The sequence below is a fragment of the Polyodon spathula genome, chromosome 17 (genome assembly GCF_017654505.1).
Source record: "Polyodon spathula isolate WHYD16114869_AA chromosome 17, ASM1765450v1, whole genome shotgun sequence".
Lineage (NCBI taxonomy): Eukaryota > Metazoa > Chordata > Actinopteri > Acipenseriformes > Polyodontidae > Polyodon > Polyodon spathula.
This window is the reverse complement of record NC_054550.1, coordinates 7,191,587-7,208,857: the sequence shown is the minus strand read 5'-3', so window position 1 is coordinate 7,208,857 and position 17,271 is coordinate 7,191,587. Positions and strand designations below refer to the sequence as shown.

Here is a 17,271-nt window from a genome sequence, read left to right as displayed (position 1 = left end):
AGTTTATAACTGATAAACTGTTTTGAGGCACACATTTAAAAAAATATTATTATGGAAACTTATCTGGTAAAAACTGTATCCTTCACTTTGACTAGTTACTTATACAGTATTTTGTGGTAGCAGTAATTTTAGAAATTCTCCATGTACAATGTCAATATCTCAGTTTTCAGAGACCATTTGAGACACTGACTTCATATTTGCAGGCTATAAACACTGCATGTAACTGTGCCACGAACATTTACCTCGAACCAAATATAGCTGCTATATGGAGATCATGTCACTGTAGGTTTGAGAAAGCAGACTTTTTCTACATCCATTTTACTTCCTGTTCACAAACCAGAAGCGCCATTCATTCTTACACCACGCGGGGCACTTTTCTTTTTGTGCTTGATTTGTGGCAGTCAACTCACATTCTCGGAATACTGCCTGAACTGTCTGTGTACAGATTGGGGTTTGCTGTCCCAAGATGTTGTTTGAGAGAAATGCCAATGGTTTAATGCAGCCTGAAAAGGCTTCTTTTTTTTTTTTTTTCTAGTGGGAAAACTGCCAGCAGATCAACTTGACTTGTCTGGTTGAAAAAAACGCACATTAGTAGCCCAGTGTTCCACAGCCCTGCCATTTCAATAATGTTACATTAAATGAATGTAAATATGTTAATTTATCTCAAGGCTTACTAAACACATTAGCAAGCATCCCTGTGTCTGCTGTTGCCAATGTGAGAGGAATTGCTATTATGAGTTGTAAAATATTTGGATGTTCCTTAGTAGGGTATAATGTAGGCTACAGTATGGGAACTTTTTCACCCGACTAGCGGACCAAGTTCACATTTTATTAAACTTTTATTTATTCGTGTTTGTTACAATATACTAACAGTTAGTTTGCCTTCGTACACACCATGCGGATGGTCTTAACTTACTAACTTGTGTTTTTTGTCATGGGGGATGCTTTGTATTTGATCACAGAAACACACATTTGTAGTTAGTTTGCTTGTTTAAAATCACATTTTTCTTAAGCACCATCCTGATAGTGATGAGTTTGTTTGACATAAGGATTGCAAATTCATTAGGTACAGTATAACTTCATAGTGAACTTCAAAGAAACATGTTTGGCAGTGGGCAAGAACTAAGAATGGGTAATTGGAATTTTGGCCTTTCTGTTTAAAACCATTCACAGTGTATTACCATTTAAACCTGCCTTTTTCAGCTCGTGCATCACCATATTCCTGAAGATTATGTAACTATAAAACTGCAACATTGGGGTTTATAGTATGATGATTGAAATGACCAGCTCTGATTTATTTTGTTACATTTTGCGATTGTAAGAGAACGTGTCTGTATTTGCTGATTTGCATTGGCATGACCTCAAAGTCTTCTCTGGTTGAACTAAGCTAACTTATTAGAGTATTTTTGGCACAAAATATTGTTTTCGTCATAATTGCAACACTTCTTTCAGCTTTGATTGAGTGGCTTGATAATTTTCTATGGCTAGAATATTTTTGCATGGTTAATCTATCGACTAAGACATTAATGACCTACCTGCAGCAAAGGCAAATGTATACAATTAATGTAACTTATGCAGCGGCCAAAAGGCCCTCTTCATGTGACCGGCAAAGCGTTGTTTTAATCATAGCGAACTATGATAAATGGATTGCATGTTGAAACACATTTTTCAGCTCATATTTGAAAAAAAAATCTAATTTTAAAGTCTGCTCATCTTTTAAACATTGAATCTATTTTAAATGGGATCCAATGTGATTTGAGTATTTTAATGTATCGAAATTGCAGTTAAAAAAAAAAAAATCAATAAATTAATAGGGTTTACAGTCTATTTGTAAAGCAGCACACATTTCCTTTTCTTTTTGCATATGTATGCATAATGCAGTTTGGCTGTTCGAACAAAGAAAACATTAGTGGAAGGGAATATGCATTATAATTTTGAGGGTGTTTAACATCATAACCTTAACACAATAACAATAACCTAATGGACCAGTTTGCTGTTTTGATTCTCTTAACTATCTCAGCCAACAGAAACTGGAATATGCCTGTCATAGAAATACATTAGTGAATGATTAATTGTTGCCCTTTTGATTTTCAGTGACTTTGTTAACTTAAATAGATTGAGGTTTGCCATTGACGAATGCTTTCCATTTATTCTCCTTTTCCCTTTAAAACTAAGATTTGACTCTTCAGTGCAGTTTTAAATGCCTCCATAAGTATCTTCAATTACCCCGTTAATGCATATCGAGAGGTTTTTCTTTCTTGCTTCCAGATTTAACACAGTTTCTGTAATACAGTATATTTCTAATTATACACTCCAGTATGATCATTATGGTTTTGTTTAATAAGGGATGACTAGTTTTGCAATAAACACTATTATTTTGTCACTACAGACAACAGTCAATAAGTAAGAAGGCTGTAAACCATAAACTGCACTGCTGTAGAATTGATTTTCTTTGGTCCAGGGCATTGTCCGTTGTCTTTAAATATTTTGAGGTGAACTGGAGATTGGAGGGTTAAACGCATAGTTGTAATGGCACGTCTGCTGCTTCACTGTTGTGTGATGTGTTGCTAGCTATAGATTCAAATAACTACTCCACGCGTCCTGCTGAGGTGCGATGTTCAAGGCTGAAGATCATTTAAAGAATATTCAGTCTCAGCTGTGGACCAGATACACTTTGTATCCTGTGCAACATTACTGAAACCATGAGAAACGCATCGGATATATATATTCATTTACCGGTACCTTCCCTTTAGGACCAAATTAATATTTCTGATCGTTGCTGGAAGAATAAGCTTGAAAATGACTTGTGCAAGGCTATTAAGAGGATTTTCTAGTTAATCTCTTTTAATAATGACACTGACTGTGGCTTGTAATAAATCTCCTTCTAGCTGCTGATAAGTTAATAACTACGACTGCAGAGCTTGCGTTTTTGTCTTTTTGGTTTGCGGTTCGCATCCAGCCTTTGCCTTGCCGTTCAATTCAGTGGGCTGAGATTTCACAGTGACGATCTATAGGAAGAATCCTGAACCCTGTGGTTGAAACAGACAGTTGAAAAATCTGTGTTCTTTGCATTATACAGTAGCTATAGCAGGCTGTATGCTGGCTTGCGAGACTTCTGATTCCGAATCGTGTCGGACGGTGTGTGGGCGTGGTTACAAGCCCAATGTTGAAACTCCTTGGTTGAATTGCAGCGTACCAGTGATGCAGTCCGCTTGATGTTATGGGGTGCCAAGTGTAAAAAAATAAAAATGAAATAAAATAAAAGCACAAATATCTATGTAAAGACGAGGCGGGGAATTCAAGGTCGCCGCTAAATTGGGGACACCAGAGGGCTGTTCTCATTAGCCAAGCAGATAACCTGCTTTATTTAAGGAGTTTAATAGACCCTTTGGCCACATGGCTAGAACATGCACCATTTTAAAGCTGACTTTCTGCAGATCAAGATTAACCCTGCTGTATTTTGCCATTGTTGTCCAGTTTTTGAAAAATTGGTTCAAGCAATATAACTACACATTGTAAACCATTGAAATCATTCAAATTACAAAACAAGCTCTGAATTTATCATTGATTGCACCATTCTTGCCAAAGTTAGTATGGTGGGTTGCTGAAACACGATAGTTTTGATTTGACATAATTTAATCAGTTATCTATAAAACATTATACCCTATTGACCCTAAAAAATAAGCAATTTTGACTATAGAATTTGCACTATATGGCCATTTTTAGTCTTGTAATAAAAACTGTTAAACAAAATACTTAATTCAATGTATAAAACTAAATACACAGGTCTTCCTCTGAGTCTCTATTTGTATTTTGTATGATACAGTTTATTAATAAAATGTATTGATTTTAACACAAGGACCTTTTTTTAAGTCTTAATTTAGTGATATTTATATTTATACTTTAAGTCATTTGACTAATAAATGGGAAAATATAATTGGAATTTAGTGTCATTTATTTTTTCCTTGAATTCTTCATGATAATCACTCAATTTTTCTGCTGCAATACAAAACTATGGTACAATTTTACTGTAATCCTTTATTTCTGAAAAGAGAGAAGAATTTATTTTTGATAAAGTTTATTGGATAATTTATTATTATTTTTTAACACCATTAATTGACGGGTACTCAGTCAGCCAAATTATAATGTTAATGTTCACTGTCAGCAGTTTCATCAACTTGATGAACCGCTATGGGATTAAAGCAGGCCTTGGACTGACTTTAGTCCAATCAAGTGGACTAAACCTGCTTAATCTACTAATTAGAACAGGGGTCTCCAACCCTGGTCCTGGAGAGCTACTGTGGCTGCTGGTTTTTGTTTCAACCAATGTTACTTAATTGAACCAATTATTGACTTAATTAGTCAAGATTAACAGGTGTTCCAGATCTTTAGACACCTATAAAACCTGCTGGATAGGGGTTCTCCTGGACCAGGGTTGGATACTCCTGAATTTGACACATTAAGTGGACTAAGTTTGGTATGCTGCAGTTGACCCCTTGAGTCAAGGTGGAACAAGAATGTGTTTACTCTCGAAGATAAGCTTTGATTAAAAGGGAGGAGAATGTCACGAATCTCCTCCCACTGGCTGATGAGCTAATAATACTCGCATCAGCCAAAGGCACGTACTGACCTCTTGACTACAGAGCTTGCTCTTTAGTTGAATGATAAGATGTTTGTCTTGGAACCGTATGCTTTGCGTTTCACGTCCAGCCCTTGCATATAGCGGGCAGTGTGAAGAATTGGTATCTCCCGTCCATTTGAATGGAAAGGATCATTTCTCCAGCTGCTAACCAACATTATAGACATGTTTTACTATGTCATAATACATTATTGCAAACCAACCTATCAGTCAAATATAGTCATACTAGAATTAAAAGTATTCTGTCTGCGTGTTTATATGCGTAACGGTTATGATGCATATTTTAAAAGGATTAATGAACGTATTAAAATACATTTTTATTTAATGGTGCAAGACTTATTGTTCAGTTTCTTAATCTGTTAAATACAGCCTCCATTTTTTTTCCTATTCACTTTACAGTAAGTGGTTCTAAGTGGTGGTGATTCTATGTTGTTGTTTTTCTATACCCATCTCTTGTACAGTAGCTACTATACCAGGATCAGAGCTTGCTGGAGAGGGTCTTTGAATTTGGGTGTACCACAAAAGTCCAGTTATAGTGTAGAAGACACACAATGAGATGGAATGGAGAGGTAGCAGGTGTTTCAGCAGAATTCAATTTCTTTTCAGGCTGGACAGATGAAATTGGAATGTCTTGCATTCTGAAAGTTTTATGAATTTTGATGTAAATCTAATCATTTTTGCTCTCACAGCACCGCATCTTATTGCTTCAGACTTTTCTAATAATCAAAGATAATTTAATGGAGCTGTCTGGTTATTCAGATCAGAAGCAGATTGGGTGAGTGCATGCTTATAGGCATCCTCCTGGCCCTTTCTCTTTATACAGAAGTAACTGTTCATCACGACAGGCTGTGTTTAAAGTGGTATCTTTTAACAGCAGAGGAACATCAAATTAAGCAATTGCTTTTGCCAAACAATGACAGCTTGTTCACTGATTGTAAATGTGTTATCGGTGAACATGAACACCAAACAGCTGTATAGCAGACAGCTGGTCTGGTCTGAAAACAAGACATTTTTAATTTTAAAAAAATAAATACAATAATTCATATTCAGATACGTTTTGGGAAATTTAACAAGCTTTTGCTGCTAGTCAGGTAAACTTAGATGGTTGTTTAAAATTAAAGTTTGATGTGGCAGAACCCACCTTTTACCTAATTCATCACTTTATACGGTAGGGATGGAAATTTAAATTGTCCTAATCTTTGTGTGTGTTTCAGAACCACTGTATAAATGTATTAAAATCTTTCCCATGGCCTTCTCCACACCTTGGTACAATATAAATTACCACGACTCTCACACTCTGTCATGTTGTAGCGATAGTATTGAATGTACTGTAAAAACCAAACAGTGTGATGGAGGTCACAAACACTTTATCTGCTCTCCCAGGGAAGCTTTCTCCTCCTGGGCTGAAATCATCCTTCACCTGCAGTCTTGATCTGCATTAGCTGGATAGGAGGGAATTGCAGCATTTGCAAAAAGTCTTGCAGGGTGCTGGCGAGCCGCCAAAGCCAGTCTGCTGTTTTGAGGCTCTGCATACACTGACACAGAGAGAGCGAGAGAGAGTGAGGCAGTGAACAGGAGCACGAGAGACAGAGGGAATGAAGCATCTCACACACTGTTTAAGAGCCAGAGTACCGCAGTCGTTTATTGGGGAGAGATGGCTAGTTTGGTGGCTGACATTTGGTAGACTGTGATATCACAAAAGGGTGAGGACTTTGGACACTGTGGAGAGAAAGGGAAAGAAAAAAAAAAAGGAATTCCTCTTGCGTTGTGGATTTATGAGCTTGGTGTGAATTGGGCTGGGTTTCTCAAAGCGTGTCTTAATGAAGTGGGATGTGCTTTTTAAACAAGATGAGAGCAGGTGTGTCTGATACTCGGCACCTGTGGTGTGTGTGAGAGAGAGGGAACCTGATTTGTTAAATGAAACTCAAGTGGTTTTTGGTTCACGTCTGCAGCAGAATAGCGGGGTGGATTAAGGAGACACACAGCCACAATGTGGAACCAGTCTGGATATTCAAACCACTTGCCCCAACCAGGACACCCTTTCTATCATGTACCATACAGGTGTGTATTCTGTGTCTTCTCTTGCATTCTAAATGACATGGTGTTCGTGTTGGAGGTGTAATTTTGCCACTGTTGTGCTAAAGTGGGGTTTTATGATTATTTCTTTGGTTAAATTACACAGTGACCTATATTGAGGCTGAGATGATACTGTACAATAAAGGATCAATACAAATCTGATTTATGGACTGGCTAATTTACAATAATTAGTAGGGGAATTACACAAGTTGGCTTTTAAAGATTTAAAGAGTTAAATGAACTTTCACAATATTGTACACACAAGTCTTTCCACTGTCCTTTGTATTATAAACTATTACAGAGTAAAATATTACAATTTCATATTGTAAATCAATTAAGTGATTAACTTGCTCTGATTCATTCTAGTTGTGTACCACAGACCTGACATTTCGAAGGAGGCTCATGAGTACATGATTAATTGCTGAGAAGAGATACAGTATTTGCTTTTGTAATTACACCTGTTGGTTTCATGAAGCTGAACTCCTTTTACCTGTGCTTTCTGGGTTTTAAAGGTTTTTGCTGTTTGCCCTACATCGGTATAGTTACTCTCCTTGGTTTCTGGCACACCTTTCCTCTGGAATCCTTTTGTTTGTTTTAACCAGTACTCCCTGAACACCTGTGTGAAAGCATTCAGGAAGAGAATAAGACAGAATGATAGTGAGCTCTGCTTATGGTTTTGTGGGATTACTCATCCTGTGAAACTTTGAGATTTGAAATTATCTAACTGGGAGCAGCCTGTTTAATTATTGATACTGCTTCACGTGAAAGAGTGGCCTGTTGCGTAAAATGGCATAATAATAAAAACTGAGACCTCACAGCTGACATGTATTAAAATCTTTTCAAACTCTATTATTAATAAAACTGTATGTTGCTTTACTTTAATGAGTACATGCATGCCAGGAGGCAGCTTTTATTGGTCTCCTGTCTGACAGCAGTGTATTATTTTCCTTGTGATTAGTTCATTTGTTAGCCCCTCATGTTGTTCTGCAAAAGCTGTAAAATTTTAATATTGAAAACTTGGGAAATATAGTAGGTTGTTATTGTGGACCAAGCTGCCACTTGGGAACTGACAAATAAAGTTACATTGTCAACCAGTGAATGAATACCCTACACTGCAGAGCTACAACAGTACTGAAGTGGATGTCTAATGGCGTGTGCCGCTGTATTGTAGCAAGGGAGGGGGTGAGATTGCAGGGACAAGTACTTGACTATACAGAACATGTTACAATCATTCATTGCGAATTCTAAAAATAGTGCTCTGCAGGTATCCACTCCTGCTGTCTGTCCTCTGTTAATGTAGCCTGGACTGTAGATATTAGGATTCAAATCCAAGTTTAAGCACTGCCTCCAGTACTTAACACATGGTTATGCTGTTTGTACTGCACCTTCTGCAAACATTATCTATTTACAGTACAATACACATTCTTTTAAGCCACACCTGAATACTTTAAGTATAAGCCCGTGCTATATAGCTAAATACCATTGTACTTTAGAAGACAAATAAAAATAACTTGGTACAGTAAAATATAATGACTTTGTCGTTGTACAGTTTCTGCATGCTACAATATTACTCTGCTGTTTTAGCCTTTTGAAGCGTAAAACATTTCAGAAAACAGACTTTGTTGACGAGGTTGTTTACTTTCCCCAAAAGTAGTTTCTGCAGTAGTTACACAAGCTTCCTCCCATATTGAAACCTAATAAATAAACATAGTTACACATGTTTGCTATTGCTATTAAACAATCACCCACTGCTAATGTGTTATACCTGCAGTTTTGTTTATTATTTTTCATTTCACTAGCTTCATTTTTTATTTTATGTTTCATATAACTGCAATTAGAGCACAGACTTTTCGAATTTATGAACTAACAGATGTGACCTGACTTTAAGTCAACACGATAGCCACTTTACATCTTGAGCCTTCCAGAGGGCACTAAATCAAATAAACTAATAGCCCTAGGTGCAATAAACGAACAGCGGTACAGCACATAGTTTGTCGTATTTCTATTTTTGCTATAGCAAGCTTGATTTAATAGCCTAAAACTATTACCAGAAGCACACAAACTTTTCCCTGCCAGCATATACTGTGGCCCGCACATGCATGTAAAAAGCAGGTTTTCAAATCTACATACAGCACATTCACATATAACAAACAAAAACACGGAGAGCATCCTGTTTTACTATCTGTAAGTAAGAGAACACAGTAACAGGCTCACAGATGAAACATGTTTCATTTCCTGGCCAGTTTCATAAAGGATTTTGTTGTACAGTAAGTGTACGGCTTAATTTTAAATTGCCCCAAAAAAAGTAAAAAATAAAAAATAAATAACAATACTGACCTGGTTGTTCTTTCTGAGATCTCTCACTTATTTTTAGTGATTTGATTGATTGAAAACAACGGGGGTCATAGGGTATGGTGTATAGCTGCGGTACGGGTAAACCAAGGACACAAAGAAAACATCCACTTAAATAATTTGCTGTGGGCCAGTAACAAATCAGTCTGTTGGCATTTATAGGATTTGTGGAGGAACTGGAGTGGAACAGCGATAATACGGCCAGTTCACAGAGATTTAGCTCCTGAGTTATTGCAAGTCTGATGTTTATAAAACTCTCCTCAGCATGAATAGCAATCTGTATTTTTTTTCATAAAATCTTAATAATTGTAATTGTAACGAACAAAATAATTCCATTAATCTTAGCCACTTTGCACTTCCATTAACGTAGATCTCAAGTGTGCAGTTTTTAAAAGAAACACATGGTATAGCACTGTGTATTTGTTTTAAAACATGGTATCTGGTAATACTTTAGGTTAAGAGTAGCTTCTTCATTCTATGCCGTGGGTTATCTGCTCTCACTTAGACTTTCTGGCTCATTTCACCTCAGCAGTGTCTTCTGAATCAAAACATGGCTTGACACATGTTAGTCATTTGGGGAAGCAGCTGGTTGGTTTATTGACAGGAAAGAACCAGTGAAGGGGATGGTAATAATTTCACTCTCCAGGTTAGTTCATGACAGTCCTAAAATCATTTGTTTAGCCAAGTGTGGTAACAGCAAACCAAACGTGATCTTTAAGCTGAGGGTAATTTAAATTGAGGAAATAAGGGAGGTGGCATTAATTGTTTTAGGATCTGCCCCCATGTATTCGCCGATTTTTTTTAATTAAGCAACTTAAATCGTAGACTGTTTTGTGGCGTTGATGCTGTATCCAGCTGAGAGGATTGTGCTTGGCAGCTGGTGGCAGCGTAGTCATACAATCTGTTGACATCTTGAAATTGTCCCCTAGGGGAATGGGGGAACATTTCCACAAAATACTTCGTTCTACCATTGCAACGTGCTCGAAAATGAAAAAAAAAAGGAATGCAAAAAAGAGGGAATATACTGACAGCTGGAAGAATTTAAAGTACTGCACTGCTAATCAGCAAGGCTTTTTATACTGCGTGGTTAGCTGCTGGAACTGTACTAAAATTAGCAGCTATTCTTGAAGAATAAGCAGCTTTTGGCTACGAGGGAAAAGTTAATTCCTCAAACCTACTGATTTTTTTAAAGGTTTTGTGCAATTAACTGCAATTTAATTGCTGGGAATGGTTCACTCCGTCATTTGGTTTTTAGTGGGATGCCACGACAGATTATGAGTGCAAAGATCTTTCCTTTTTTTGTTTTGTACATTCTTTACTATACTGTATGTTCTGTATCCTTTATCCTTTGAGTTGGATTCACTCACTCCTTTTTGGTTTAACAATTAAATAAGGAGAAAATGAAACTGTTGAAGATGAATGCATACCTCTCAGGGTAGTTGTATGCTAAGGCTGTAACTACGGTTCCCTTGTGGAAGATTTGTATTATTGGCTATTGAGAAAATACAAAGTTAAATGTATTTTTTTGGTAACAGCTACCTACTTGGCATTCATACAAAATTGTGTAGAGAGCTGACATAAAGATGCTTGGGGTATTTCCATATTGGCTGTAGCATATCCAGTCAATGTGAAGTGCTGAAATTGTGCATAGCACTCAATTCGTTGGCTACGAAATACAAAGTGCAAACACAAAAAAAAGGCTGCAAACTGAAAATGTGTGTTAGGGTAGTCACAACACATGTTAAAATGGCCATTTACCATTTCAACAACAGATCATTGTGTTCCCCATGGCTAGTTCAATGGCAGTAGCAAATGTTAACAATCTGCGCTTGCTGGGTAAACAACAGTATGTTTAGTTACACCTCAAGGAAATTTATGCCAGCCCTGTACATTGCATATATAAATACAACCTCAAAATAATGATGTTAAAGAAACTGAACTGTGGTTGACCTTGAGTGTAAAGTTAGAATTCTGCTGCAAAAATAACTCTGCCCTTTAAGGGAGTAAAAGACATATTGTTGAGTTTATTTCATACTATTGCCATAGGACTGCTTTTAGTACTTGACTCCAGTAGCTGCACATTTTGTTGTGAGGATTGCATTTGAAATTTATAAAGGCTTTACCAATTAATGACTTCTGCTCTTCTGCCAGTTAATTACTGTTTGCAGTAGAAAGATTAGAAAATAGCCTTGAAGCAAACCTCCAGTATAACAATAGTCAAAGACTCCCTTACCTGTCCAGAGTTATAGGACCTTACAAATGCTGACTGGGGAAGCTGACTATTGTATTAGTCCAGGGGTTCCCAAAGTGCAGCCCCTCAAAGACCACCCTCAAACCCCCCCCCCCCCTTTTTGACCATTTACTTTATTTTAACATTTTCTGAAAATTTTGGAAAAAAAAAAATGTGCAAAATAATAATACACAGCAATCACACAAAAATTCCCAAACATACAATTTTTACATGTTTTGGATCAAATCTGGACCCTCTCAAGCCAATTGTATTAATTACATTGTTACAGTCATTACATTTGCACTGTCCCTTTAAAAAAAAATAACGGCGCCTATAGTGCACAGTAGATTTGCCGTGCTGAAGGAAAAAAAAACATGGAACCTCCTAAGAAAAGAAAAGGCGCTTCTACTTTTCTTAAATTATTATTTTGTCGTCTCCTATCGCTTTCGACGGGGGAAGATGCTGAATGACTGCAATATCTAGACACGAAGGTACCATCCAAATAACGTTACATTACTTTAAGCAGCTGAAGTAGCTAGCTAGCTTCTGTAATTAAGACTACAATTAAGCTACAGTACAGTAGCTAGTAGGATGTTAAGTAGCAATCATATGTAACTGCATAAAAAGCGACAATGTTTTGGGAGATAATTGAGGAATAATTAATGCTGCACTTTAAATAGAAATGTTTGATTATTTCGTTGATTTCAGAAAGAAAAAATAAAAACATCAAGGTAAAATACAGTAACGTCTGTTTTATTTCTGCACATTTACTATGGAAATAGCTGTAAATGTCCACACCATTGGGCCATTTGCATAATTTGTTCAATTCGAACTTTGAACATCTCAAACTATTTGTATGGTTCCCAGAAATTAGAATTAAGCGGAGTTCACTGCACATTCATTCAGCTGTAAGTGAAGTAGTTAGTTGTACAAGTCAAGATGCATTCTGCCTCACTACTGAAGAAAAGAGTTTAATTGGTATAGTTTGAAGAGTATCTATTTCGGTATTATCTTCTTTAATTGTTGTGACCAGGACAATGTAAGATGTGACAGCATGATATTGGTGCTCAAACCTAAGCCTGTTGTGGCACCAAGACACAGGATAAAAATAAGCTGCTGGTGTTGCAGTGGTAGTAATATACATTCCTAATTTAAATAGAAAAATGTATAGGAAATAAAAAAAAGGTATGATTTGGGACATATTTGGGTTCATTTCAATTTCAAGTAGATGTATTTACTCTATTTAATATAGACAAGTGTACCGTTTTGTTTGGAAACGGTTACTCAATGTGCAGCTGGTGGTTAGCTGTTTTTTTTGGCAGATGGATTATAGATAACAATAGGTTGTGATGCAGTATATTTATCATTACTGTTGTAACTGCACAAGTGACAAACCTAATTAAGCAGATCGGTGTGCTGGTGCAGTGAAGGCTCCTGTCTGTGTCTCCCTCATGTTTAAATGGAGATGATGTAATGGTTTTAGAACAAAGTTTATTTGTGGCCATGCTAATCATTTCATACATACCGTACCTAGAAATCGAAATCTTTTTTTTTAATGTTGTATATTATTAAACAGAAAAAACACAAAGCCACTTTTTCAGGAACTGTGGCTTGAAACCGGGTCTGAAACCTACTGTAGTTTCCTGAAACAGAGTTCCAGGCCACATCATGTTCCCTCCTCTTAAGGCTGGATACCCCAGACCGGGTAATGTGGTTTTGCTTGGGCCGATGGATACTATAATTCAGTTTTAAAAGTTTTTCTTTGCGTGTATCCAATCAGTTTTGAATTCTTGATATTTAAAAAGTGGCAACACAAGTATGTTGAAAGTCTTTAACATACTGAAAGAGATGGGACAAATGTAAGAATCACATCTAAACGCATCACAGATTAGGCAAATTTTGTATCTTGTAGTTTCCAGCCCACAACCCTTGGGATGCTTTTGCAGTAGCTGGAGGTGTGCAGTATTTATTTGGCCACAGGTTCCTAGGCCCTGCAATGTCCTGTTTCAATCTGTGCAGTAAGGGGAAAATTAATTAACTAATAAATATTTTGCAGTTGACAGCAGCACTGCAACTTGATGTTGTCTTTATTTTATTATTACTATACACTCTGAATGTTCTTCCTCATTGTACTCGGATATTAAGTTATCCTCTCTACAGATACAAAGCCTGCTGTATGGTAGCCAAATAACATTGATTTCAACTTTGTATTGTGTGGACTGGTCAGACGAGTATATCGTCACTGAGTGAGGTTGTTTCAGGGTATACACAAATCTCAAAGGAGTGTTCTGGGGCAAACTGTCTGACTGGTAAATATTGTGTATGATCTGAAAAAAATTGCGTTGGGTAGCAAGGTTGGCATTAATTCTTCGCTATGCATTTTTTAAAAAACACAGTGAAATTGTGCCTGTCTCTCTGAGATTAAACTGAACTGTGCACTGTTTAGAACAAAGCTCCAAATAAGTTGTGTGTTTTGCTGTTCGCTGCAGGGAATACATCGGAAATGTCTGGAGCTGACGCAGCATGTCATTAACTGGGGGCTTGGTTCTGAGCAGGAGAGTGCTTTGATGGCAAAGCTGTCATTGATCTGAAGCTGTCATACACAGGCATATATGCACTGCTACTGTCACATTTATTAACCACTGGTGACTGATAAGGTTCTTAGGTTTGTATAAAACTGGCTTTCAAAAAAACACACTGAGGTCCTTTGTTTTGCTCGCTGTATTCAGAAAATATACTGTAAATTGTCAGCTTCGTTTTTCATGTGTTAGCATGCATGCATGCATGGATGCTCTTGGAATTCTTTCTAGCAGTTGTATAGTTCCCTTGTGTACTCTAAGCAGTCCTGTTAGCTTATAGATGCTTTTTCAATACAATGCCAATTCACCTCAGCCTCTGCCGTTTTTAATAACTTTTTCAGAAGGGTCAAAAGCTACCTGAGAGAGGGGTTTTATTTTTGCATTTTAAAAATTCCTTGTATTTCGTGATTCTTCTTTGAGATTTGTTCAAGCCTCTTTTATTAAAGAATGCGGGAGGTTTCAGTGCCATTTGAAGTAGTAAGATTGAGCTCAGGGCAACTGCTATAGTCCTTGTCACTCCCAGTAATACAATTAATTGCATAGTTGAAGGGTTTTTTTCCATCAGCTGGACTAAAGGGAAATAAATAACAACTACAGCTTAAAACTGGATCTAGGTTCTATCAAGCAATTTAGATTAGAACAGAACGTTCCTCTAATCAAGTCTTGTTTTACTTTAAGATAACAATTTCAGCACTGTGTGCATTCTCTTGGGTAGGGTCCTCTTGCCTCAGGAGATGCAATGTGCCTGAGTTCAGGTGGTATTAACCTGTCTGTCTGGATGTGGGCTGCTGTAATGGAAATTTTGTGGGGATGCAATGCCACATTCGTCTGCAGCAGTATCGCCGTTAATGCGCATTTTTCTCCATCCTGTCCTTTGTAAAGCCCTTTTGAGATGCTTAACTGTATGAATCTTGTGTGTAGAATTCATGTTTATAACCGACTTGTTACCATGGTCTGGTTTGTTCCCAAGGAAGTGAAAGGACAATTCAGTTATAATTTCTGTAACCAATCTGTGATATACCCAAGTGAGCACTTTATAATAATAAAAATAATAATAATAATCTTTTTTTTTTTATATAGCGCCTTTTATAGTGGACCATCATCACAAAGCGCTTTACAAGATACGAGGTGTGTGAACTATAGTCACTTAGAACATCGTCTCACCCGAAAGACGGATCACAAGGAGGTTGAGTGACTTGCTCAGGGTCACACAATGAGTCAGTGGCTCAGCTGGAATTTGAACCGGGGACCTCCTGGTAACAAGCCTGTTTCTTTAACCACTGGACCACACAGCCTCCTGTATGGAACAAACATCCCTTTAAGGTGAACACTGCATAACAATCCCAGTATTTTACTGCTTGTAAGTAGCTAGCTGTGACTGAGACACAAACTGCAAACCCGGTAGCTTTCAGGCAGCTTTTCTATCCCCCATTCCAAAAGTCTTGAGCTTATATTAGAGGAGCAGATGATGGAAGATAGCTGGTATTTCCCATACTTGGATATTAAAAGCTTGGTAACAGGCTTAATACATATCTGTTAATAATACTCAGTACCTAAAAAAGCAAATCTAATTTGTGCACATTTACTTCCACAGCATAACTTTACGGAGCATTGCATTTCAGTTGAGATGCAAACGCAAGGCAAAATCATACTTTTGAAATTGCTAAAAGTGAGTAAATGTACTCAAAAATCAACCACACCCAGTAGTGCATACACTGGAATGATATGTTAGGATTCCCATTAGTTGCTCTCCGGTCCTCTGTTTCTAAGATACTAATTTTGGTTCATGGGGGGAGGAACGGATGGAAATGAGTCTGGGGTGCAGGGTTATGTGAGAAGAGCGCTGTTTTATTTTTCACCAGTGCTCCTACGTAACTTCAAGAAACCAATTACATTCTGTTCAAATAATAATAATAGTAATCTTTATTTTTATATAGCACTGTTCATAGTGGACCACCATCACAAAGCGCTTTGCAAGATACAAGACTAGGGTGTGTGAACTATGCATCAGCTGCAGAGTCACTTACAACAATGTCTGACCCGAAAGATGGGGCACAAGGAGGTTAAGTGACTTGCTCAGGGTCACACAATGAGTCAATGGCTGAGCTGGGATTTGAACCAGGGACCTGCTCGATACAAGCCTGTTTCTTTAACCACTACACCACACAGCCTCCTGTATATGTGAGCAACCCCACTGGATTTTTATTTTTTATTTTTGTTTAATGCAGTAGAAGGATCCGAGTAATAAAGCTGTTTTATTATAAATCAAGGTATATTAATCCTGGCATTCATCATCTGGCAAAGGTCACCAGGATTCAAAAATTAACATTCAAACCTGCATGTTGTATTTGAATATAATCATCAAATGTGTGCAGCTTTTATTCCCCAAAGTTGTTTTCATGCAGGCAAAATATTCTCATGATGTAAACAGTGGCAAAGTGGATTACCTGTTGTCTTGTAAGCCTCATGCATAAGAAAGCAGTTCTGAGATTAGATTGAAGGCAGATTTCTTAATTGATCTTTATTCATTAATAAGTTCCTATCAGATGCGAGAGAAAGGGAAAAAAAAAGTTGAATTGCATTTGTAACTGTGTTACATTTCAGAAACCACTTTTAATAGTTCTAAAGTCAGAATGCATAAGCTTTGATAAATTGAGTTGTGGAAATACTTCCAGATTTTCATTGCAGTAAATGTGTTGGTTTCTAGTGGCGTCTGCAGGAGTGTCGGCCTCTTATCTGTTGTTCCTAAGCTTCATTTTGTTTTCTGTTGATGGGGAATCTCTTCTGTAAATAAGATTTAAATTCACATTGCCAGGTTTTTTGGCTGTCAGCAGTTCTTGGTTCATTCTTTATACATTAAACACAATACTTGCATAAACTCTTGATTTCCTTGCAGTAACTTGTTTGGCTTTAAAACATTTCAGTTAGCTTACTGAATTCCTATCTTCTTTAAGCAGTTCATATAGATGTACAACCTGCAGATGTTTTATAGACCCCAACATCAAAGTTGCTTTTTCTGTAATTTTCTTTTTTCTAATAAGATCCTTACCGGATTGCTGTACAAATCCAGATCTGGATTTGCTGTCTGTCATAAGGAGATTACTTTTTGAAGGCCATTTCTACTTTCTGTCAATGTATTTAATGATTAAACCATATGTTCATTTATGTAGCACCTGCAGACCTGTGAATTAACATTTATAAAGCTACAGTGTCTGACTGCTGTGCCAGTTAGATGTATCTGATCTTGCAATCTCAATGGAAATACAGTAATGATTTTAAGACAAAGCCACTTCATGAATTATTTACACACTGTGCTTGTGAATGTGTAATTTTAAGTATTGACCTGACCTGTACCATACAGCTTGCAGCTTATTTAGGTGATGCAGACTTTTAAT

The 17,271-nt window shown here is 37.1% G+C and overlaps 1 protein-coding gene across 16 annotated transcripts in view; it reads left to right on the top strand.

Annotated features, from left to right (window-relative positions):
* Positions 1-17,271, top strand: part of LOC121329758 (pleckstrin homology domain-containing family A member 7-like) — a 117,211-nt gene that overhangs the window by 27,691 nt on the left and 72,249 nt on the right. The window contains exon 1 of one of the 16 annotated variants that reach the window (XM_041275524.1): positions 6,211-6,700. The exons of 14 other annotated variants lie outside the window; for them this stretch is intronic. In XM_041275524.1, the coding sequence (XP_041131458.1) occupies positions 6,630-6,700 (71 nt within the window). In that variant the 5' untranslated portion in view covers positions 6,211-6,629. Of the gene's footprint in view, positions 1-6,210; positions 6,701-15,074; positions 15,200-17,271 lie in introns of those variants that run through there. One more of the 16 variants, XM_041275522.1, reaches the window with a different exon arrangement.